Source organism: Symphalangus syndactylus, chromosome 4, assembly GCF_028878055.3.
Source record: "Symphalangus syndactylus isolate Jambi chromosome 4, NHGRI_mSymSyn1-v2.1_pri, whole genome shotgun sequence".
Taxonomy (NCBI): Eukaryota; Metazoa; Chordata; class Mammalia; order Primates; family Hylobatidae; genus Symphalangus; species Symphalangus syndactylus.
In genome coordinates, this window is record NC_072426.2 from 94405574 (window position 1) to 94430883 (window position 25310).

General features: G+C 53.1%; 1 protein-coding gene across 6 annotated transcripts in view; it reads right to left on the reverse strand.

Moving 5' to 3' along the window:
* ZMIZ1 (zinc finger MIZ-type containing 1) overlaps window positions 1-25310 on the reverse strand; it is a 244620-nt gene that overhangs the window by 76892 nt on the left and 142418 nt on the right. For all 6 annotated transcript variants that reach the window (XM_063638174.1, XM_055275575.2, XM_055275580.2 and 3 more), the window contains one exon: window positions 21277-21382. In XM_063638174.1, coding sequence (XP_063494244.1) covers window positions 21277-21382 — 106 coding nt within the window. The remainder of the gene's footprint in view (window positions 1-21276; window positions 21383-25310) is intronic.

Consider the following 25310-nt stretch of genomic DNA (forward strand, 5'->3'; position numbering starts at 1 on the left):
ACCACCTAACACCAGGTCCTAGGAAAGACCAATTGAGAAGCCATGGTGTTAGGGAGTGAACTGTGTCCCCACAAAAAATGTTGAACTCCTAACCCCCAGAACCTGTGAATGTGACTTTATTTGGAAGGAAGTAGGGCCTTTGCAGATGACCACGTTAAGATGACGTCATTAGGGTGGGCCCTAATCCATCAGAACTAGTGTCCTTATAAAAAGAACTTTAGACACAGAGACACACAGGGACAATGCCACGTGAAGACTGAAGTTATGCTGCCACAAGCCAAGAAACTACCAGAAGCGAGGAAAGAACCCTGGAGAAGATCCTTCCCTAGAGCCTTCTAAGGGAACTTGGCCCTACTGACACCTTCCTCTGGGCTTTTAGGTCTCCAGAACTGTGAGACAGTGAATCGCTATTGTGTAAGCCACCGGCTGTGTGGCACTTTGTTATGGCAGCCTTAGCAAACTAAAACGGAGGATCCTTTAAAACCCAAGTCACAAAGCATTCTTCTGCTTAAAACCCTTCCTCATGTTGCTCTGGCTCCGTTGGTGTAAAATGCAAGTCCTTGTGGCTGAGCCCCCGCGTGACCCAGCCTCCAGCCTCTGTCATCTCTCTGACCTCATTTCCCTCCAGTCCCCCTCGGCTTACTCTGGTCCAGCCTCACTGCCCTTCTAGCTGTGAATGCACCCGATGCACCTCCAGGGGTTCTGCCAGGAATGCTCTTCTCCAGGTGGCCCCGGCTCCATCCCCACATCCCTGCCTCCTGCAGGCTTTCCCTCGGGGGACCCCTTGACAGGGAAGCCCCCGCCACCACACTGACCACAACTCAGCCCCCGCTGACATGCCTGTGAGTCTCCTGACGTGGCTTTCTCCTTAGCATTGTTGGCTGGTGTATTTCAATTATTTACCTTGTTTAATGCTGTCTTCCTCACTAAAAGGCAAGCTCCATGTCAACTGTGACTTTTGTCTGTTTTGGATGTGTTATATTGACAGTATCTAAAATATGCCAGGCAGATGCTTGATAAATATTAGCTGTATGAATGAAACAAGGACCAGCTGCCTGAATGAATGAGTGAACCAAGAAATGATTGAATGCACAGTGAACAATCACAGCCTCTAAGGGTGTGTGGTGGCCCTGCTGCCCTGCCCGGAGCCTAGGTCTCCGACCTGCTTCCTAGAACCTGGATTGTTTCTCAGGGGCAGGCAGCCTGTTCAGACAGGAAGCTCAGGCTGGTTAACAAAGGGGCTGCCGGAGGTGGTGGGGAGCGCGCCACCCAGGTCTCTAATGAATCTCTTCCAACATTGATTTCTGGAGTCGCCTTTGAAGGGAAGAGACGGCAAAGGCAGCTCAAATGTCCTTGCCTCAGCAGTCCTGGGGTTTCATTGCTTCTCCCAGGACACAGCTTTGATGGGGGCTTCCGGATGGCCCCAGGGTTGGACTGACATAAGCTCCCTGCAGTTGGAAATGCAATTTGCCTTCCTGCTGGACTGTCTGTCTGCCTGCCTGGCTGTGCAGCACACCTCCCTGTCTGGGCTGGAGCAGCCAAATTCCGTTCCTGATGTTTCCCAGACAAAGGCTCACAAGGCAGCTGAGCACAAAGCTTCCACTTTGCAGAGGAAGAAACTGAGGCTCACTTTGGGAAAGGACCTGGGGCCACTCACACACTCTGGCCCAGGCTGCAGGACCAGGCAGGGCTGCTATACCAGGTGTCCCAGCCACCATCGGACCCATCGTGCCTGGAAACCATGTGTGGCCTATTCCTTTCAGCCCCTTTCTTGACAGAGCCTCTACTTATCCATTTGGAATCAAGCCAGCTCAATCGACATCAGAGTAAAGCGGCCCTTGTTTCCCTCTTCAAATGAGGAAACTGAGGTTCAAAGATGAGGCAGGGACTGCCTCCAGTCACATGGCAAATTAGTTGTAGAGCCAGGACTAGAACCCCAGACTCCTGGCTTGTTCCACGGCCCCAAGCTGTCTATCTTGGTACTGTATTCCTGACAACTGTAGCGTCCAGGGCATGCCCTGCAAACTGCAAAGTGCTAGGCAGATATGCTCTTCGAAAGGACTCTTGCCCATCAGTTGCCTCTTTTTCCCAGCACAGTGTGGGATTCTGATGGGATGGGTCCATCCTACTCGGTACCTCCTGCTCACAGGGAGGTCGGGGCTAGACCTGGACTTGTTGGCTCTTTCTCTCACCTACTGTGGGAGTCACATGCATCCTGAAGATGGGTGAGTGAACCTGATTTGGCCTCAAAGAAGGAAGGAATTTCTGATAGTCAGGGCTGCCAGGGAGTAGCAGGGAGCAGCCTGTCACCTGGCGTATGAGGTGAGGATGGAGAACTGCAGAAGAGACCCTGTACTGGTGGGCTTATGGCTTCTGAGGCCTGCTGTGGGGCGCCAGGAGAGGTAAAAGGAGAGGAGGTGGTTGAGAAGCAAGCCCCAGCACCTTCGTGTGCTCTGGGCAGCAATTGCGCAGTTTTAGGAACCTCCCAAGCCCATGAAAGTTTGCCAGGAGTCCTTCATCAGCCGGTGCAGCCTTCCTGCCTTCCTTTCACCACCCTGTGTGAGAGGAGGTTCTCTGGGTGCCTGCTCCCTTCCAGCCCCTTGTTCCTGGTCCGTGGCAGACGAGGGGAACTGGCGGTTTCCTTCATTCCCCAGTGTGGTCCCAGGTGTCTCCCACCTCTAGGGACTCTGGACATGAGCTGACAGGCTGCATAGGAATGTCTGGGGGAAATCCAAAGGTGGTCACCAGGGCAGGGCAAGGAGTGGGAGGCCTGATGTTGAAATCAGGGCCTGCAGAGCTGAGCTCACAGAACTGCGTGCTCCTTGGCCCAGGAGGCCAAGTCCCCAATTGAGACAGATGCTACCCAGAAAGGGGCTTGGGAGCTTGCTGTGTGACCAGGTGCAGGTCACTGTCCCTCTCTGGACCCTAATCCCCTCTCCCCCAGTGAAGACATCTAGTATAGATGCCATACCTCTCTTTGCTGCCGGGGGCACTGGCCTCCCCAAGTCTGGCTGGGTAGGCTCCAAGAAGAAATGTCATTATTGAACTGACTCCTGCTAATTCCCTGTAAAGGCCGGAGTAGGCTGACAGGTGGGCCAGGCAAGAGGTCTACAACACACATCATTTTGTCAAGGCAAAGATGCTGGTTCCAAGGTGGCAGGCCCTCTGTGGTTCCATTCTCCTGTATTTATTTGCGGTTTATCTGTTAAGTACGTTTACCTATTAAGTATGTTAATGACTAATGGATATTCTTGCATGACTAATGGATATTCACCAAGTTATTCCACAGTGGTGGGATGTCAGCTTTACTTTCTTTATAATTTTCTGTATTCCTTGATTGTCCTACACATAGTATGTATTATCTTTGTACTTACAAGAAAAATTCCATAAAACCACTTTCATTTCAGAATGAAATCCAAAGTTAAGACCTTTTTCCTGGGAAAGGTGCTGTGTACCATCCTCAGAACTGGTAAGTCAAGAGTCAAGCATAAAACAGCCATGTCACCACCTGAGCTTCCGAGGCCCAGGGAAGGGCGTGGGCACGAGGCATTGCTGGGGAGTCACCTCTGCTTCTTTCCCTCCACACGGCACACTTCCACCCCAGCAGACTGGTGTCCTGGCAACTGCACCAGCCTCCAAACTACGTTCTCTGCCTCTAGCACCCAGGTCCCTCCTCTACCTGCTGAGGCAAATCTGACCACATCATCCCTTGTCTAAAACGTTCCTTCGCTCCCCAGGGGTGTCAAGATCAAATTCAAGCTTCTTAGATTGGCATTCAAGGCCTCAGATGATGTGGTCCCTAGAAGTGTCATGCCAGGTCTCCAGGAGGGCCATCTTGCTGCCCTCAGCCTGGGTTGCTTTCGCCTGACTCCCCTGGCAAGACCCTTAAAGACATATATACACTCTGGTTTGCCCAACTTCACTGGAGCCCCTGCTCTCCCAAAAGATCCATATGCCGATCAAAGTGTTGGGCAGCAGCTGGGTGCCAGCCTGCAGCTAGGAGGGGAAACTGCTGCAAATCCAGGGGTGGCAGAGGGAAGCTGAGACCCCCCCCCACCTCCCTACCAATCTTTGGGCTTTTCCAGGGGATGAGGAGCTAGGCCCCTGCTGATGAATTTGAAAGGGAAGGTGAGCTTCGGGCCAGCAGTCTGGGGTGAAGCTCTCCAGGAGGGGAAAAAAATCAGGCCTGGTGATCTTAGCCTTGGGGATGCTATGGTTTGGGGTTGCTGTGGTCTGAGTGTTTGTACCTCTCTAAGTTAACGTGTTGAAATCTAATCCATTGAGATGGTACGAAGAGCTGGGGCCTTTGGGAGAGGATTAGGTCATCAGGAATACACCTTCATGAATGGGACCAGTGCCTTATGAAAGAGGCTTGAGGGTGCTCTTTGCACCTTGTGCCATGTGAGGACACAGCCAGAAGGTGCCATCTATGGGGAGCGTGCTCTCACTGGACATCAAATCTGCCAGAGCCTGATCTTGCCTCCGCAACGGGGAGTGATCAATTGCTATTGTTTATAAGTTACCTAGTCAAAGGCATTTTGCTATAGCAGCCCGAACAGACTAAGGCAGGGGCCAAGCAATGCTGCCTGTTCCCTGCCTCAGTCTCCCCAGCTGCGATTTAGGAAGCAGGCAGTATTCTGGGAGGCACAGTGGGAAGGCCCAGCCCTGGGAACCAAGCCAGGGCTTCTGCTGCTCCCCCTCAACAAGGGGAGCCCACACCCCCCCTTGGGCCCCAGACAAACCTGGGAGTGTGGTGTGTAATTGAATTTGGCCTAATTACCTAATTGCACTGAGGAACAACCAGTACTGACAGAGGCCTTGGTGTCGGGGGGGTGGCTGGAAGCCAGGAACCAAGAGGCAGCCTCCAGATTCCCCAGGTATTCATGGAACCAGTACTGGGCGTCAGTACTTCCTATCACTTAGCCCCTTGGATGCTTGGAACCCCGGGAGCAGGTGGTGCTGTTCCCATTCCACAGATGAGGAAATGGAGGCTCAAAGTGGCACACCTTGCACAGGGACACCGAGTCAGAAGAAGCAGGAGGGGGTTTAGCTCACATTCCTTCTGCACCTACACCTTAATATTTTCGTAAAGCTGAAAGGACAGGATGTGCATGCAGTATTTTGCCCAGCGTCTAAAACATGGTAACTCCTTAATTGATTGGCAGTAGTAGTAGGATGTTAGGGTTTCACATAAAGGGATGGTGGCAATAATAGCAGGAGTAATGCCAGCCTCACCCCTGGTACGATGAGGGATGCCGGGAAGATTGCTTCCCCCACCCTGTGCCAGTCTCTTCTCAGATTAAACTGGGGCTTGGGCTAGTTGATCCTCAAAGCCCTCTACACTCTGACATTCATGTCAGAGAGGAACAGTAATGATAATGTAACACAACTACCAATACTTATTATGTATACCTATGAATTATTATGTACCTTGTGACCTCCAAAAATACACTGTCCTCCTGCTTCCCCTTTCCTGTCCAACACACAGTATCCTCCTTCCCATACCAGCCATCTTCCTCCCATAAGTGATTTTTTGAGGGGTGCAGGGGTACCACCCACTCACCTATTCTGTCTCAGTCTTATTTGCTACATTGGGATGTAGCAAATAAGACACTGAGTTTTCACTACATGCAGGGCACAGTTTTCCCTTATATCCTCCCATTTAATCCTCAACACAAACAGCACCAGGCAAGGGTTACAGTTAGCCCCATTTCCTGATGCAACAGCTGAGGATCAGAGAGGTTAAGTCAGTTCCTTAAAGTCATACAGCTCTAAAGCAGGAGAGCAGGAGGCAAACTCAAGGTGGCCAACCTCCACTAGATTCTCCAAAAACTGACCCTCCTCCCATCAGTCATGGGTCCATTGTTCCTCAAATGATTTCAGCCCAATGCCTCCACTGGCCACCCAAGAGCCAGCCTCAGCCTCACTGGACTAGCTGCACAGGAGTGGTGAATAGCATTAAAAACACCAGGCATGACGGGGCATGGTGGCTCACGCCTATAATCCCAGCACTTTGGGAGACTGAGGCAGGTGGATCACCTGAGGTCAGGAGTTCGAGACCAGCCTGGTCAACTTTGTGAAACCCCATCTCTACTAAAAATTGTATTTTAGCCAGGCGTGGTGGTGTGTGCTTGTAATTCCAGCTACTTGGGAGGCGGAGATAGGAGAATTACTTGAACACGGGAGGCGGAGGTTGCAGTGAGCCAAGATCGTGCCACTGCACTCCAGCATGGGTGACAGAGTGAGACTCCGTCTCAAAACAAAAAAACAAAAAACCAAAAAACAAACCAAAAAAAAAACCCCACCAGGCTTCCTAGGCCAGGCATGGTGGCTCACACCTGTAATCCCAGCACTTTGGGAGGCCGAGGCGGGCAGATCACCTGAGTTCAGGAGTTCAAGACCAGCCTCGTCAACACAGTGAAACCCCATCTCTACTAAAAATACAAACATTAGCCATGGTGGTGGTTGCCTGCAGTCCCAGCTGTCGGGGAGGCTGAAGCAAGAGAATCGCTTGAACCTGGGAGGCAGAGGTTGCAGTGAGCTGAGATTGCACCACTGCACTCCAGCCTGGACGACAAGAGTGAAACTCCATTTCAAAATAAAAACAAAAACAATAACAAAAACAAAGAACTCCAAGCTTCTTGCGGAATCACAAGTGCTGGCAGTTCTGGGTGTGTGTCACACATGGCCTCAGGTGGCCCCTGTGTAGCAGCTGTCCCCTTGGTGGGGCTGGGCACTCTGGTGCCCCCGATCACTTCTGTATCTTCAGTGAGATGCCACCTTTGTGTCATCTGCCTAGCTGTGTGGACGTGTGACTCTGACACAGAGCAAAGGAACCCCAGGAGGAGGCACAGGACCGGAACCCTAAAACCTAGCCTAGCCCAAGCAGGGCATGAGTGCCCTCGGAGGAGGGGTCCACACCCTGGGCCTTGACCCATGGGGCCACCTTGGCACCTGTGCCCTCCTTCTTTAGAGGGGCGGTGTCTTTCTTCTCTTTTTTCTCCTCCCACAGTTCTCTTTCCATTTGGAGAGGGAGGAGAACCAGGCACAGAGGCCCTGTCTCCAGGGTATGACACTCAAATCTCTCCCTGGAGACCACTGGGACATCGTCGAGCTTCCACACGGGCAGACAATCAAGCACAGGCACCACCTCCACCGCATCCTGCGTGCTTCAGAGCGCTGGCTTCCCGGCTTCCCCAGGGAGCTCAACAGCGAACCACTTTCCCGCCGTCTGTGCAGGGAGGAGTTCCCATTTTCTCTCTTCTGAGACCCTTTTGAACAGACATGGGCCCTGCACACAGGCGGGCCCCTCGCCTCCTGGCAGACGCTTAATTGGGAGGAAGTGATTCTAAACATCTGGGGCACACATCTGAGAGTGGGCTCAAGACCACACGGAGCCTGGAGGAAATGGGAATGTATGCAATGATGTCACTTCCTTGGCTGAGGGTCCTCAGGAGGGGGCAGAGCTAAACAACAGCAGGCATTTCTGGGGGCGTGGCCCAGGGCTGGAGCAGGGCAGCAGCCTGTGAGCAGACAGCCGGCCACCTAGAGCAGACGCTGCAGATGACCCCGGCAGAGCCGAGCAGCAGGACCTGTGGTGCACGGAGCAGTGGTCCCAAGGGGAAAGGGGAGAGACAAAGGAAATGGGGGACAGAGGGAGAGGAGGAGAAAGGAGACGGGGAGAGTGAAAGAGAGGAAGGAGAAAGGGGGGCGGGGGAGAGAGAGAAAGAGCCAAAAGGACAGAGGCAGAGAACTGTTTTGCTCAGCCGGAGCCTCCCAGGGCAACCCACGGAGGAGGGCAGCATCCCCACACAGGGTGCAACGAGCCAGTTCTGATCCTGGCTCAGTCCCTCCCTAGCTGTGTGACCCTGGGCAAGGGACTTAACCTCTCTGAGCCCCAGTTTCCTCATCTGGAAAAGAAGCACAGGGGATCCCCGTTGCGGGCTGTTTTAAGTCAAGGGGCTCACCTATGTAAACTGATGGCAGATGACTATCCCCTCACTGTCCCAACCCAGTCCAGGTTGGAAACTTCCTGCTGGAAGTGGCTGGTCCTGCCTCTCTGCTTCCCCACCCCACAACATGGTTCTGTGTTGTGGTCTGTTGGCACCATCTTTTCCTAAGCATGTCCCTGCCAGTCTGGGTCTGTGAGCTCCCTTGGGAGTAGAGGGTTCCCTAAGTACGGATCACAGAGTCTGCACATAATAGCTACCCATGAGCTTACGTGGAAGGGGTGAATTTAGCTTATCCCGTGCACTGAGTTTCTGCCGTCATTATAATTATGTGCCTGTTTGAAAGGCAGACTGCTAATGTTTCCCCCCAGTAATTCCTGTTTCCTGCAGAGACAATAGTGTCTCTTCATCCCAAACAGGTGAGACTGGGTCCTCTGGAATTCCCTACAGGAGTCCAGCCCCAGGCAGTGTTTCTTACCTGGCCAGCCTCAACAAGCCAGGAAGGTTTCCTAGGAATATAATGAAGCATCTGTTAATAACTCTTCAAGGAAAGCCATGGCCAGACTTCCCGAGCTCTGGGTTCTGTGTCTCTCTGGGCCCAGAACAGCCCAGGCAGCCGGCAAGGAGGTTCTGCTTCCCTCCAGCCATCTGCCTGGCCACCGCCCTGTCCCTAGTGAGGGGAATTACCACCCTGCAGAGCTTCCACTGCAAAACACAAACACCTGGTTGCCTGGGCCGCACCTTGTCAGGGTGAGGAGATCCAGATGGTCCCTGGAGAGACAGCTGGGTTACCATGGAAACAGAATTGCTGCTGCTCCAGCCAGGAGAGCTGGATTCCAGATCTGTGGGACCCCAAGCTCAGAGGAGAGAGTGATTTGCATACAGTCACATAGCAAGTAGGTCTCAGAGCCTGGACTGTAAAGCAGGACTTCAAAATAATCAGAACTATTACATGCAGAGCCCTCATGAGATGACAGTTTATGCTACATACTTGGTACCTATCATTTCATGAGAGGCTGGGAGATGAGGCCGGAGATACATATAGCATGGAAGTTGCAGAGCTAAAGCAGGCCCACGTCAGCCTGATCTTGAAGCCCAAGCTCGGGTCCCTGCCCTAGGCTACCCCTAATTCTGGTTTCCAGCACTGGGCTCTACATAGCCTGAGACTAGCCCCATACCAGAAGCTAGTTGGCCCTGACTCAGGGACCACTGAAATGGTGGAGGCAAGGAGGGGCTAGGGGCCTACAGGCAGAGACCCATTTCCAGGGCCTGAACCCCCACCTCCGAGCCCTTGCTCTGCCATGCATGCTGACCTGGGCAGCTCACAGGGGCAAGAGGACAGGGGTGTGTTGGCCTGAGCCTTCCTCCCTGCCCGTGTGTGCCAGATGGGCCCTGGGAACAGGCAAGAGGCACATTCACAATGAGTCTGATCCCAGGGAAGGAGGAAGAGAAGAAGGCACAACCACGGAGGAGGAGAAGGAGCACCATATTTGGAGTTGGGGCAGGCCCAGGTCCACACCCTTCCTCCCCCAATCTCTTGATTCTTCCTTCTTCTCTTCAGACTCAAGGGCCCACACATCCATCCACTCAGAGCTATGTCTTCACTCATCCCTTGCCTTGTTATACAAAGGGTTGAGCTACTTTGGACAAGTGAATAAATCTCTTTGAGCGTCAGTTTCCTAATCTATAGAATGGGTTGGATTCTCATGAGGATCATAAAATACCCAGAAGCAATGCATGGCATGAAGCAGTAGCTCAGTAAATGGTACTTTAAATGTTACTTTCTCTTCCTCCTACCAATCTTTGAATAATTTTGAGCTGGGCTGCTGGGAAGGCTTGGCGAGACAGAAGCCCTCAAGGTTTCCCTCACCCAGGGCACAGACAGGACGGGAATGGTGAGACAGAGGCCTTCAAACATCCCTTGCCCAGGGCACAGACAGGGTGCTGTGGGCCCTGTCCAGCCTCCCTCTGCCAGCTCTCTACTTTCCCCTTCTGCAGGGCTGCCTGCCTCCTGCACAGTGGCTCAGATTCTTTTTTGGGGAAAGGGGGGATGCATTCTTAACCCCATTTAAACCTCTGCTGTCTTGGAGACCCCATTTACCCCACCTTAGTTAACAGGGTCCCACTCATCTCCACACCCTTGGAGGTGGCGTGACTGGCATTTACCTTGGCCCTACCTACACTTAAGGGTTCCATATTTTTATAACACTAGGTTTTGTGCTACCTCCAGGTATGAGAGGCATTTCAGAGAGCATGAATGCCAACACGCTGGAATAAAATTTCTCACACATATACAGCATGTCCTATACACCTGGCCCTGTTCCAAGCACTGTATAGACCTTAACTCACTTAAAGCCTATGATGTCGGCATTATTATAATCCCCTTTTGTCAGACGAGAGAACCATGGCACAAAGGAGTTAACTGACTCTTCCAAGGTCTCAGAACTGGTGATTAGGGGGGCTGGGTGGGATTCACACCCAGACAGGCTGCTCCAGAATCCATGCTTTTTAATGACCACCCTTCTCTATGAAACAGCTGAATGGCTTCTGGAAAAAATATTTGAAATTGGGGCTGACCCAGGCTCTCTGCTATTCATCATCCATGGGACCCTGAGTGTTGAATGAGCCCAAAGATGGGAGAGTGTTTAACCCACCAGCAAGGACAAATCATTGTCAAACACTTAAGGCCTCCACTTGCAAGCAGTTCAGGTGATCTTTGGCAGCTCTGAAATCATTACTGTGTCTTTGTCAGGACTTCATTTTAACCTGTTCATAGAGAGCAGGGGCAGCTGGTGGCTTTGGGGTTGAATATTCGTGTTTGAATCACAATTCTGGCTCTTTTTGGCTAGAAAGCCCTGGTCAAATTATTTAATTTATCTAAATCTCAGTTTCCTCATCTGTAAAATGGGGTAGATATGAGTACCTGGGATCACCATGTGGGATAAGTGAGTTCATGGATACTCAAGGCAGTGCCTGTTACAGAGAAAATGCAGAACTTAATGTCGGTTGCATCATGACTGAAAGGGGCTAGGAATCAGATCTTTTCCTATTCCAGATGCCCTTCCCCGACCTGTCCTGGCTCTGCATGTCTAAAGAGGCAAAATTGATGATAACCGTACCATCATTAATGACTATCTGTCTGTCTAACCCAGAAGGTACATACTTTGGTATTTACAAGGTATTTACAAGGCTGTGACTTGCAACACTTGGTTAAAACGTTCCACAACCAGCCTGCCTGCCTTCTGCCGAGGCCCTGCTCCATTTCACTCTCACACCCTCGAATCCCCTGAAATCTCTCCTCCGGGGGCGAGAATGCTAAGCTCCATCTTAAAACCAAAGCTCTGGCTTCCTTAATCCTCTTACCTGGCTCTTTCCTCTACAGAATTAATTGCTGCCAATGGCTTTATTAACTCCTTGGGCAGCCATGGCATCCTCAGGGCAACCTGGGGCAGTGCTGGTGGGGGTTGTTTTGGCAGGACCTCTGTCCTGGGTGCACCTGTGGGTAGGGTGGCTAGAGGCAGATGCAGGAAGGCTCGGGAAGGCAGGCATGGTGATATCTGTGGCCCTGCATCTCCAGAGAAGCTGTCCCAGCTCCTCAGGAGCACCACTGAGTCCCTGGTGACCTGCAGAGATGCAGGGATGGCCTGGCCAGAGCTCTGGTCCCACTTCTGCCCTTGCCGAGACCACCTCCCCACCCCTCAGAGCCTCCATTTTTCCCTTAAAACGGGAACAAGCTCATCTGGAGGAGCATAGGGTTGGACATGGAAGGGAAGGTGAAGGGCTGTGTGGCCTGCATGGTTACTGCCATCTCCCACCCACAGAATGGGAGCATTCACTTATCTCAAACCAGGAGAGAAGGGACTGTGTGTATTGCATGTGTATGTGTTTGTAGGCCCTGTGCTTAGCATGGGGTGGGCCTGGCACAAGAAGCTTATCATCCCTCACCCTTAAAATTCCAGTTTAGTATTTTTTATTTTAAGAGGCACTCTCACACCCACTGCCTCATCATTCTTCCTGCAGCTGTGAAGGCAGAGAAATGGTGTAGATGGACAGACTGAGGATGAGATGGCTGCTGGGCAGGGCACAGCCTACCCCAGGCCCCGGAGCCTCCTTCAGAGCTGCACTTCTTAACTAGGGCACCCTCAAGTGTGGTCTAGGTGATATGGCCCCCCAGGTTGCTTAGGTAGTCACAGGTCCCAGTGGGAGAACCACTGCAACCTCAGCTATCTTTCCATCTTTGGGATGCTGTTGTTTCTAAGAAGAGAGCCTCAGTAGTTTGGTGCTCACTGGTCTTTAAGCCTTTCCTAAACTCCTTCACCCTTCACCTCCCCTTTTTTTTTAATTAAAAAAAATTTTTTGTAGAGGTGTCTCACTATGATGCCCAGGCTGGTCTCAAACTCCTGGGCTCAAGTCATCCTCCCACCTGAGCCTCCCAAAGTGCTAGGATTACAGGGGTGAGCCACTGCACCCGGCCATCACCTCCCTTTTTAACTAGCAGAGAACTGGCTCGCCCTCCATCATTGAGCAGTCACCTGTAGCTAAACTAGGAGACAAGGTATGGTTTCTATTGTCTTTATTTTGGCAGTTTCTGAATGTGGTAAGGGAGACTGATCTGCCATTTAAGGAAGCAATATAAAATTTCTTTAAGAAATATTAAGAACTCAATCTTAATACAAGCAGTACTGAAATGCAGCAGAGATGATGAGGGTGTGATGCCAGTGACTGAGTCTGGAAAGCATCTTGTTGCAGGCACTGTGGGTGCCTCTTCTACACAGCCTCTGCTTACTGCATCCACCGGGACTCTGCCTGGGCGTTTTCTGCTAACTCGAGTGCCAGGGGTTCATCCACCTGCTCCCTGACCTCAAGCTGACCTTGCTCAATAATGGTGGAGAGATGGTGGAGAAATGCCTCCTCCTCCTCGCCTCTCAGGTGGGTAAGGGGCACATTCTAGCTGCCAGCACTCCCAGCAGGACTGAGCCCCAGGTGTCCACAGCAGGTTACGTGCTTCCTAACCACTCTTTTCACTGACTTCCTTCCCTTCCCCATCTCATTTCCTCCACTTCTCCATAAGTGCTTTCTGGGATCCTCCTGAAGGAACAACTTGCACTGGAATCCTCACCACAGGCTCTGCCTGTGGGAACCCACACTCAGACACACATCATCTAGTTGCAACACCTGCAGCAGCCTGGCCTTCCCCTACTACAGACCTCGTTAATCCCTACTCCTACTCACTGTGCAGATCCCCTGTCCCAATCAGGTGGCCGTGGGGTGGCATAGGGGGTGGGCTGCTGAGGGCCCTGGTGACAGAAGCAGGCCCTTCTTAGGGTCCCATCCTCCAGGCTCCCCTCTCATTTTGGACAGGCCTGGAAAGCAGGTACCCACTGGCTCGGCCCAGGGTGTCCTTGTGTACACCCCCGCTCTGTGGGCAGGGGGGCCAGTGATGAGCTAATCCCCCAGATGAGAGGTCTGTCCCCTGGAGCTCTCGGGGAACCAGAGAGGGCTGCGCTAGGAAAACTGCGAGCCAGCCAGGAGCTGCCAGCTCTCCTTCTCACTCTGCCCCTGCCAACTCCAACCAAACTCTGAAGAAACCCATGACTGCTGCTGCTTCTGCTTAAAAACGGAAAGAAGAAAATGTGGGAAACAAAGAAAAGAATCACCCTCTGGCCCCATCCAGATAGAGCCATTACTTGTAAGTTGACATTTTGGTATATTCTCTTCCAGTGTCTGTGCCTAAATACATGTACGTTTTGTTTTTGCACCTGGCTGGGATCGTACTAAGTCTAGCACTTTGTTATCCTTCTAGAAAGTTAATATTACACGTAAGCATTCCCACATAGTCATCATTCTTTGGAGACCTCGTTTTAATGGCTATAGAAATAGCCTGGAAGTTGTTTCCGCATCTGCCCTTTCTCATTCTGGGCATGGCAGAGCCCCTCCCCACTGCTCATTCCTGGAACCCCAGGGACCATCACAGCTGCCCCTCCCCCCAATTCCTTGGCCTGGGAACACTGTGTCCATAAACCATTGCTTTTCTCCAAGAGCACAGTGAGGCCACCGGATCTCAGGCCTCATCCCTCAGAGAGGTGGGGGAAGGGACAGAGGCCAGGGCCCCTGGCCCAGGCCAGGCCACCCACCAGTTCACCCAGGGTCATTCAGAGGGAGGTGGTTCCCTGTGCTCCAGATATGACCATCCTGGAAATCAGTCCTGCTTCCAGCACCAGAAGCCATGTGACCTGGGTCTGTGTCTTCTCTCAGAGCCTCAGTTTCCTCCTCTTTAATGGGCATGCTGATAAGAGTGCCAGTTGCCTTTCCCATGGCACTGAAACAGAGGGAGGTAGGTGAGCGTGTGAACAGGTTTCGTCCACTAAACAGATCTGACCATGAGTCAGTTCCGAGAGGCCGGGTGATGAAATCCAGAGCCCTTTCTAGGGGCACCTGACCGGGGTGGTGGAGACAGCCCAGCAGGAGGAAGGAAGCCAAATCCTTCCCCAACATCCCAGCTTTGCTGAACTTGGATGTGGGGGTGGGGGGCCGTGTCCAGGAGGAAGTCTGTCCCAGCCTTGAAAAGGTGCCCCAGCCTGCCAGGCAGCTGGCATTTCAAGGGCAAGGGCCCACCTGCCTGCTGTCTCTGGGGCACCGGCAGCTGGTAACAAATCCCCTGCAATTTGCACCCACCAATCCTGCCTGCTCACTGGGCGGCCGCGAGCTGTTTTTTACGCAGAGCTGTGCACAGCTTTGTCTTAGAGAGACAGCTCTGGCAGGGTGTCCCTGAATAAGGCCATTTGTGCTCCCAGTAACGGGAAGGCGGCTGCATGTTCTGGGGTGGGCAGAGGCAGAAAGGGGTGGAGAGCAGCCACAAGGGAGGCGTGAGGGGGAGATCGGAGTCAAGCCACCAAAAGAGACCAGGAATGTCCCCACCACCAGGGAGTCTGAGAGTCCACCATTCAGCCAGGTGAGAGCAAGAGGGCTTGCTTTCAAAGACAGAAGTTGAAATAGTGGTTTATGACCTGGCTTAAGGTGTCCTGAGCAGAAGAGGTAGAAATAACTTGGCTGGCCTCTGATGCCTGTGCCTCTCCCAACAATCTGAAGGCTGGGGCACTCTCCAGGGCCCTTGGGGTCAGGGTCTTTCTCTGAGCCCTGGGGCTGCTGCACAAGTTGTTATAGAAGCTCCCTGGGATCGAGAGCTCCAGTGAAGCACCCAGCCTCTCCCAAGCACTCTCTCCATGGACCACAGGCCACAGACAGGGAGGGTGAGACAGGGACCCCTTTGCATTCCTGATTCTTTACCTCCCAGGCTGGCCAGGGGCCCAGGGCATGTCTCAACCCCCCTCCTGTGATCTGCTGACATTTCCCATGGCTGTCAGTTCCTCTGGGGACTGTCAAAACATCAGGGAAACCAGGCTGAGGAGATGTTTGTGGACAAAACGTAAGCGATCCACTCTGCGTGGGACCCAGGACTCGGGCTGCTGCCTTGCGATGGGAGGGTGTCCTTGGAACAGAGGTCAGAAGCACTCATGTCCACAGGGCTGATTTCCAACGGTCGGAAAGGCCATGGGTGTGAGACAATAGAGAGGGATGGGGAGGGCACAGCGCCTGTCCCAGAGGTTAGCCACCACCACCCAGTCAGTCCCAGTCAGCTGTGAGGACGCGGGTCCAAGATTCTCACTCAAAGGAAGCCAGGCATTTGACTCTGTTGTACAAATTTCCTTAACAGTGAATGCTGGCAACTTGTATGCATTAAAAAAAACACTGAGTGGTCCAACCTCAGGTGACTGTGGGCCACATCTGGCCCATGAGCAGCCAGTCTGTGTGTTCTGATTGACAGCCACCAGCCACTCATCCCTAAGGGAAGCTGGCCTCTTCCTCAGTGGTGGCAGTTCTTCCAGTTCTCACCACTCTCCTGAGTTCTGATGACCTGTCTCAGGACATCCTGCGGAAGCTCCAAGGCCTCCTGGACCTGCTGCTCTCTCTGCGTTTTGACTCTGCCAACAGCATGAGGGTGGGAGCCCACAGCTGTGAGGCCAGCCTCAGGGAGACAGGAAGGGTGCGAGAAGGCAGCAGGCATTCGGGCTCTCTTCTGGACTCTGGCCCTGCCTCGCTAGGACTTGGGGTGGGTCCTCCCCTTCTCTGGGCCCTGGGCTCCGGCATTCCCTATTCGATTATTTCAACAGTGACTGGCTGCTCACGGGTCAGCTGAGGCCATATGGCTTTCTTCAAGCATGGACAGGAGCTGAGACAGGCAGAAGGCTCTTGGGGACCTCGACATGGCGACTGCCTGGTGCTTGGTGCCCACGTTGCCAGCAGGCGTGGGACTGCTCGGTGCTGAGGAGGCTGACATTTCAGCGCTGCCCGCCAAGTCCCCTCTGGCTGGCATGGAAGGTGGGGGTGGGGCAATGCTAAGGCCCGGCCTGGGGAGAATCAAGGGAGCCTCAGGATGCCGGGCCAGGCAGGTGACCTTCTGTACTGAGGAGGGAGGCGGCCTGGTGAGGAGGAGGATCCCGCCCGCGCACGTGCTCCTGTGAGCGCGCTCCGCTCCCAGGCTAAAGGCTGCGCCAGAACAAAGAGCTGGGGGCTGGGCGTCCAGGGCCGCGTGGAGCCGCCTGCCTGGCGGCTGCTGCAATGACTGCCTGTGCTTGCCTCCTGCGCACTCTCCCAGGACACACGCACGCACACACACGCATGCATGCACGCACATGCACACACGTGCTCCTGCACCACGGCCGGCTCACCGCCAGCTCTCCTGACAAAGCCCCGCTCCAAGCTCACTCACTGCATGATCTCATCCTGGCCCTCCTTGGCTTGCCTGGCCTCCTGACAAGGGAGACAGAGGGGGATGCAGCGCCAGGGCGACACACACAGGCATGCACCCGCGCACAGATAACATGCATGCAGACACAGATAGGCATGTACATATACACAGCCATGCACAAACACCATGCAGATACACACATGTACACAACCATGCAGACACAGACACGCACACAGGTACATATACGTCGTAGACATACATACACCATGGACACAGCCATGTACATGTACACAGCCACACCCAGCATGCACAGATACACACATGTACACAGCCATGCAGACACACACAGAGACATGCACATGTACACAGGCACACACCCACATACAAAGCCACATACTCTCCCCAACACAAACATACACAGCCACACACACACCATACACACAGACGTACAGAAGGAGAAAGTCTGAGACCCAGAGAAACCCAGGAAGGCAGAGAAAGCAATGGAAAGCTAGAGATGGACAGGGGCTGCTGCACAAAGACAGACCTACAGACACCCGAGACCAAAGAAAGAAAGGAGTGGGGAGCCCTGGGAGGGCAGAACTGCACAGGCACGTCAGACAGGTGTGGAAAGGCAGGAGGGCGGACAGGTGGCCCAGACTGGCTGAAGGGACTTGGGGGCTGGAGCGAGTTCTGGAACTGCAGAGGCCTCCCTGGGAGTGGGCTGGGCAGGTGGGAGTGGCCATCCCCACACAGGCACACCGGGGCTGTGCCCAGGGGCAGGGTCACTGCAGGTCACCCACACCCACAGAGCCGAGGGGACAGAGGACAGTGGGAAACAGGCTCGCTGCCACAGAAAGGGCTTTAGAGAGGCTGGGAACCACATCGGCTAAGAGACAGACACATGGAAGCGGAGGAGGAAGGCTGGAGGGTCATATTTACTTGGCCCCCAGTGTGCGTCAGGTATTAGCTGGGCCCCTTCCTCACTCCCATGATTAGGGGGTCCCACTGCATCCTCACAGGCAGCCCATGAGGTGGGCAAATCAGCTCTCTTCACAGACGAGGCCACAGCCCGGAGAGGTGGCCAGGAGGAGGCCTGGCGCCGGTGCCATGTCTGGGACTTGGGGTCCCAGCTCTGCTCCCCACGGCCTCCACCCCTCTTATGGCCCAGCTGCTCCTGGCAGGCCCTTCACCCCTCAAATAAAACCACCAGGTAGAGGCTCCCCCCTCAACTGGCCCCCTTTCCTTTCCAGAAGATGGGGCAAGCAGGGGGTGGCTGGGATCCCGAGAGCCCATATATCTGGATGGGTGGCCCTGAAAGGTAGTTAGTCATGGCTGTGGGCACTGACAAGGGTTTGACTCGTAATAAGGAAATTTGAGGATGGCCAAGCCACAGGCACTGCTGTGCCTCAGTGTTCTCAGCTGCAGAATGGGTACACTGAGAATTCATCTCCTGGGAGCCTGTGTAGTGTCAGAGTGTCACGTGAGTTCACAGACACAATGCATGGGAAAGGGCTTTCTAAATTACAAAGGCTGTGTTCAAGCAGGGGGTGCAGATGGAGGAAAGAACAAATCCCTGTTTCAAGCGAAGAAGTGATGCTGGGAATGCCACTCAGAGGCCTTGCTGGAGACCCCTGAGCAGCATGAAGGGCTCTCTCCAAAGGAAATGGAGGGCTGCCCAGGCCTGCTGTGATGGGGCAGGCAGAGCCCTGGGCCTGCAGCCAGGAGGCTAGTTCAGGTTCCAGCCTATCACTTATGAGTTGGATGACCTTAGGGAAATCATAGGACCTCTCTGAGCTTCCATTTCTTCATCCATAAACGTAGATGGTATTCTGTGTCTCACAAAGCTCGGCACCACCACAAATCATACGAGAACACCTAGCACGTGCCAGCAGGGCAGGGGTTTCAGTGACCCTTTGTGGAGGGGCTGCACAGAGACCTGAGTCTCTCCTGCTCCTCTGGGGAGGCACTGGGATCCTGGGACAGCCCATTCTCCAGGTCTCCTTCTCCCTCTGTGGCATAGTTTTGCCTCTTAAATATCCCTCTGTCTCCATTCCACTCTTGTCTTCCTGATCCAGCCACCATCATCCTCACCCTGACATCCCCAGTGATCTGTCAACTGGCCACCTACATCCAGGGGGGCCTCCACCTCCTCCCACCCCCTGTGCAATCTGTTCTTTTATAGCCCTAGCTGTCGTCACAAAATGAGCATTTAGCCATGTCCCCATTACTCTCAGGACAAAGACCGTGACCTCCAAGACAGGCCCTGAACGTTTCTGCTGCTGCTTACCTCTCCAGCCTCGCCTTTGCCATGTACCCCCTGCCTCTGGGCTCCAGAATCACTGCCTTTCTCTTAGTTCTGACAAAAAGCTGTGCATGCTCCCCTTCTACCTCAACACCTTTGCACAGGCTGTCCCCTTAACTGCAAAGATACTCTCTCTTTTTCTTCACTTACTCAACCTTCGGGTCTCAGGGGAGACTGCTACAACCCCAGAGTGGTCTGCCCTCAACAACACCCCCTTGCCATCCTTCACTTTTCCTTCAAGGCACTTATCACAGCTTGAGCTTACACAGACACACACACACACACACCCCTCTATTTGATCAATGTTTTCCTCTCCCTCTAGACTAGGGGTCAAGAAGTATAGTTAATCACTAGGGTTTTTTTTGTTGTTGTTTCTTGGTTGTTGTTGTTGTTTTGAGACAGGGTCTTACTCTATCACCCAGGCTGGAATGCAGTGGCTCGATCTTGACTCACTGCAACCTCCACCTCCCAGGCTCAGGTGATCCTCCCATCCCAGCCTCCCAAACAGCTGGGACCACGGGCATGCACCACCATGCCCGGCTAATTTTTGTATTTTTTTGTAGATATGGGGTTTCGCCATGTTACCCAGGCTGGTCTCGAACTACTGAACTCAAGTGATCCACCTGCCTGAGCCTCCCAAAGTGCTGGGATTACAGGTGTGAGCCACTGCACACAGCACTTGTTTTCATAAATAAAGTTTTCGTGGAACCAGCCAACCCCACTCCTCTATGTACTATCTATGGCAGCTTTCACAGAACCCCCAAAAGCCCCTGTCTGGCCCTTGATGGAAAAAAACTTGGTGGCCCCTGCTCTGGACTGTAAGTTTCTTAAGGCAGGATCCTTTCTGTTTAGTTGCCCTTGTAAATTCAGCCCTTGCCGGGTGCCTGCACAGAACAGGCACTTAAAAGGTACGTGTCTTTGATAAGTCATTTCTACCGTCAACATTGTATTAACTTAAGTCATTATTAAAACTGCACACTCCATCAGGAATAGATGTCCCTTGTGAGATTCCAAGACCATTTTCTGGCAAGCAGTTCAATACGATAGCAATATCCCAATGCAGGCAGACATGTCCAGGGTCTCAGGGTAGCTACTGGCTAATGAGGCCACCATACATCTATGTGTGCAGCGCCATCCATGTGTGCAGACTGGAAACATACATGGTAAGAGGCGCAAACTCGCACGCAAGAGATTATAAATTGAGCAGATTTATGGAAACACATTGTGAGATGTCCTTACAATGTTTTCATGGAGGCTGTGTCTATATACACTCCACAGAACTGACTGATGAATTCAGTGAAAACGTCCGTTTTATTGTTATACAAAGGAAATAACTGTTTCTTTTTTTCTTTTTCAACTGCTTGTCCTGACTCCATAAGGAATATTAACAATATCCAGACACGGTGCTAGGCACTTTATGTATTTCTAGCACTTACAATGACCCCTGAAGTCAGGGGTCTCCTTATCATTCCTGCCTTCCCAGAAAGATCAGCTGAGGCTCAGAGACCACACACTTAGCAAGTGACAGGTCTGTCTGGCTTAAAGCTAGCAGGGTGCCTGTGGCCTAAGCAAGGTTATGAGGATAGTGAGAAATGTAAAATAAAACTGTATCTTTAAAGTGCTCAAAGCCCTCCCAGACAGAATGCTGCTTGGCACTCTCCATGGCCCCTGCTTACTGCAGGGTCAGGAGACCGCAGGTGATGACAAAGTTGCAATACGGAACCCTGAGTGTACTGATTCATTTTGTTTCGAATTTTGTGTTTCGTTTTAAACAATTTTTGGGGAATGAATGAATGTAGTGGAGTATAAAGGTTAAGAATGCTGACTCTGAAGTACAGGCCTCGGCTTAAATACCTGCTCTGCTGCCTTCCAGCTGTGTGGCCTTGGGAAATCTCCTCAGTGTTTGTGAGCCTCAGTTTCCTCATCTGTAAAATGGGGAGCTCACAGTGCTTATGCCAAGGGGTCACTGTGGTGATGGAGTGAGCTGATGCTGGTCCTGCCTGTAGCACAGTGCCTACTGCTGGGTTTGGTGTGCCTCGGGAGCCTCTCTGACCCTGCAGTACCCCTGAGGCAAGTATACTCCCTGGGAGAGGCACGGGGACAGCCCCAACTGTGGGTCCCAGAGCCTGGTGGATGAGTTGCTCTTCCTCAGGGGTTCACACTACACCTAGACAAATGGAGGCACCAGAAGGCAGGGGCAGCAAACAGGCCTGGTTTATAGTCAGTTCCCCTCCCCACCTCCCGATGACATCGCGGAGTCCCCCACGGACACCTACCGGCAGACTTCGGGGTGAACTTGTCTCGGTTTGCAGCACACACAGCCAGCAGTCTGTAGCCGAGGTCCAGGTCAAAGCCTTGCTGGGCTGCCACCCGACTGACCACCTGATAGAAGAGGGGAGGAGGGCAGGTGAGTCATGGAGCCCAGAGCCAATGGATATGCCCGTTTTGCAGGTGAAGTGGGTGAGGTGGGCAAGCTAAGGCAGTCCCCCACCATCAGGCAGAGCCGGGAGTCCACCATGCCTTCTTCAGTCGCTCAGCAAATACTGATGAACACCTCTTCCATGCCAGGCCCTGGGATCCTGGCCCAGTCCTTAGGGGTTTCCCAGGCTGACGATGGGCCCGACACCAAACCCATAGGCCCCGCCGCTTCCAAGGGCTCAGATTCGACCACATTCTAGAAGTCTGCTGGGGATCCTGTACCACCATCCTTAGGGTGGGCCCTAAGGGTCTCTGCTCCATCTGTGTGGCTCTTCCATCTCCCTTCCATGCCCTGGGCCCTCAGGAACTCCCCCACCCCTCACTGAGCTCCTGCACCCACTGCTGGGGAGGGCTCACTGCCCCTCCTAGTCCAGGGCTCTCACCTTCACAGGGGAGCCTGTTACAAATGCAGATTCTTAGGCCCAGCCCTGCCCCTCCGAGTCAGCATGTGCCTCATCTAAAGCAGTGATTTAGGCCAGGTGCGGTGGCTCACACCTATAATCCCAGCACTTTGGGAGGCTGAGGTGGGTGGATCACTTGAGGTCAAGAGTTCGAGACCAGCTTGGGCAACATGGTGAAACCCTGTCTCTCCTAAAAATACAAAAATTAGCCAGGTGTGGTGGCGGGCGCCTATAATCCCAGCAATTCTGGAGGCTGAGGCAGGAGAATCGCTTGAACCTGGGATGGGGAAGTTGCAGTGGGCCTAGATTGCACCACTGCACTCCAGCCTGGGCAGAACAGCAAGACTCCTTCTCAAAAAAAAAAAAAAAAAAAAAAAAAAAAAAAAAAAAAAAAGCAGTGATTTAGAACAAGCTGCTTCCCATAGGGCTTCAGGTCAGAGCTGCTTAATCGACTAAGGCTTCCGGGATGGGGCAGGCATTGTAATGCTGCTCCATGCCAAGCACCCTGCAGTCCCCTCAACCTTAGCTAGAAACTGCAGGACTCCCATGCTCAGCCTGGGGTCTGTCTCTAGCCTCAAGCCCCAGCAGATGGGGGGCTTCCATAACAGCAATGGTGTGTTTGGAGCCTGAAGGTCCCACCCATCTCCTTATAAATCTCAGAAGTAGGGACTGGCAGGGTGAGAGGCGGCAGACTGGGAGGGCCATCGGTCCCCTGGGGGGCAGTGTGGGACGGGGCACTCCAGGGGACCCTTGGATGGCTTTGCAAGCTCGTGCCCCTCTGGCTTCACTCTGTCCCCACCCATTCCCAGGTGTCCCACAACTCCCAGATCTGCTCCCTCACACCCGCCTTCCTCATTAACAGCAGCAAAATCAGTTTTCTTTATTAAGAAGGAAGGACCTTGGAAAATGGAGTCATTTAGAAAGCAGCTGGGGTGGCTATGGCTGAGTAGGGAGAGCACCCAGATGCGGTAGGCTGGTACTTCTGAAAAAGGGGGGACTCCGCTGCCAAGCCCCCAGGAACCACCTGCTCCAGAGGCGCCTGGAGGGGCCTCAGACTGCCATGGGGTTTGGCCTGGCCCCTAGATCCAACAGAATCGTTCCCCACGCCTGCCTTAAATCTCAGGGATTTGTCAAAGGGGCTCTGGGGCTAAAAGGGGTGGGAACACCACTTACCTAGGCCAATTTAAAACAACACTGGAGACTCAGAGAATGTCCCGTGCTAAATCAGGGAGGAGCCAATGGGTTTCCCTTCCCAGGATCACCAGTGACTCTTGGAATGGGACTGTGGCCCTCCCTGCACCCCTCTGTGCAGGGCTAATGTTTGAGCCAGGTTGGGAGGAAAAAGGATGTTGTTAGGTTAGGATGTTTGCTCAGTGTCTCTGATGCAAACAGAAGCCCCTGGCACAGAAGTCTTCCACACTCCTTAGGCCTCTTTCCCACGGGCTCTGTTTGCCCCTCTACATGTCCCAGTCTCTGGGACATCCTCACCATAAGTCTCACTGTCTACATAGAAAAACCAAGGTCCCTAACTCTTTATGGCCTGTTGAATATTTCAAGTCTGCAGGCAGACTCTCCTCCAGAGAGTGAGGAGCTGGAAGGACCACTGCAGCTCATACTGTGGACCCTGGTGCCCTCCCTCTTTGTAGAACCTCAGGAGGATGCCTGTGAGCACAGAACGGCCTGTTTCGACTGGTGCAGTAGTGAGGCTGCTGTCAATGGGAAACACTGATGCTTACAAGTGCTGCAATGAAAATGCTGGCTCCCACGTACATAGGTGCTTTGTATGCAACAAAGTGCAAATTCTTCCAGCAGCTCCACGAGGTAGGTATTATTATTATTATCTCTGATTTATAGATGAGGAAAGAGGTCGAACAACACCTCAAAGCTGGTCAGTGACAGAGACAGGATGTGATCCAGGCAGTCTAGCTGAAAACTCTGGGCTCGTTCCGTGCTAAGACTTCTTTCTCAGTCCACAAAGGGTTAACGCCATAACTTCCAACCTGCACTGAGGACTCTCAGGCCCTGGGTTCAGGGCAGGAAGGCAAAAGTCCCCATGTTTGGCCAATACTGGCTAATCCTGTTGCTCTAGTTAAAAAGGAAAAAATACTAGCTAACTTGAGCTAGAGGGGCTTGGTGCTGTCTGGCGGCTGCAAGGGCCAACCGGGTGGGTGGAGGAGCAGGGAGTCTCTGCTTGTCACCAAGTCCCCTGTGCCCCAGCATTCAGAAGGGTCACTGGCTCCAATAGCCTCCTTTCACTGATGAGGAAGTCAAGGCCCAGAGAGGGCAGGACCTTGCTCAAGGCCACAGAGCACAGGTATGGCAGAGTGAGCTGAATCAAATCCTGTAACCCCAGAGTGCCTCATGCATTCCTATCCCCTGGGTTCCTCTGGCCCAGCCTGAGGACCCCCAGAAAGTCCTGTGAGGCAAGGTCTGACTGGCAGTGGTGGGAGCGTGAGCTCAGCTGTGCAGCTTGTTTTTCAGAGACGCCCGTTCTAACCCCAGTGGTCATGATGCTCTCTGTGAAGGTCCTATGGGGTGCAAGGACCCCTCCCCATAAAGGCCAGTGTGAGTGGCTGGGGCGCTGTGACCCTCTGTTGGCTGTCCAGGCACTGCTGCTTGACCCACGGTGGTGGGGTGGGGGTGGCAGGGGGGAAGCACTCCTGAGGCTGCCCTGTCATCCTGGCTGCCAGACACCTAGACTCCTGGAGCCAGGGGACCTCATAGGTCAGGGAACCCAGCCTCACGCCACAGACAGGCAAACTAAAGTCCAGACACAAGACAGAGAACTTGGCTGGGTATGGTGGCTCACACCTGTAATCCCAGCACTTTGGGAGGCTGAGGCAGGACAGCTTACACCCAAGAGTTCAAGACCAGCCTGGCAAACATAGCAAGATCTCATCTGTACACAAATTTTTTTTTTTTTTGAGACAGAGTCCCGCTCTGTTGCCCAGGCTGGAGTGCAGTGGCACGATCTCAACTCAGTGCAAACTCCACCTCCTGAGTTCACGGAATTCTCCTACCTCAGCTACCCGAGTAGCTGGGATTACGGGCGTGCACCACCACGACCAGCTAATTTTCTTTTGTACTTTTAGTAGAGACAGGGTTTCACCATGTTGTCTAGGCTGGGCCTGAACTCCTGACCTCAGGTGTGCTTGGGATTATAGGCATGAGCCACCATGCCTAGCCCCATCTGTGCAAAAAATTTTTTAGTCTAGTGTGATGGTGTAGGCTTGTGGTACCTAACTACTTAGGAGGCTGAGGTGGGAGGATCATTTGAACCCAGGAGTTTGAGACCATCCTGGGCAACACAGCAAGGCCCCACCTTTAAGAAAAAAAATTTTAAAAATTGGCCTGGCATGGTGGCAGGCGCCTGTAGTCCCAGTTACCCAGGAGGCTGAGGCAGGAGGATCGCTTAAGCCCAGGAGGTCAAG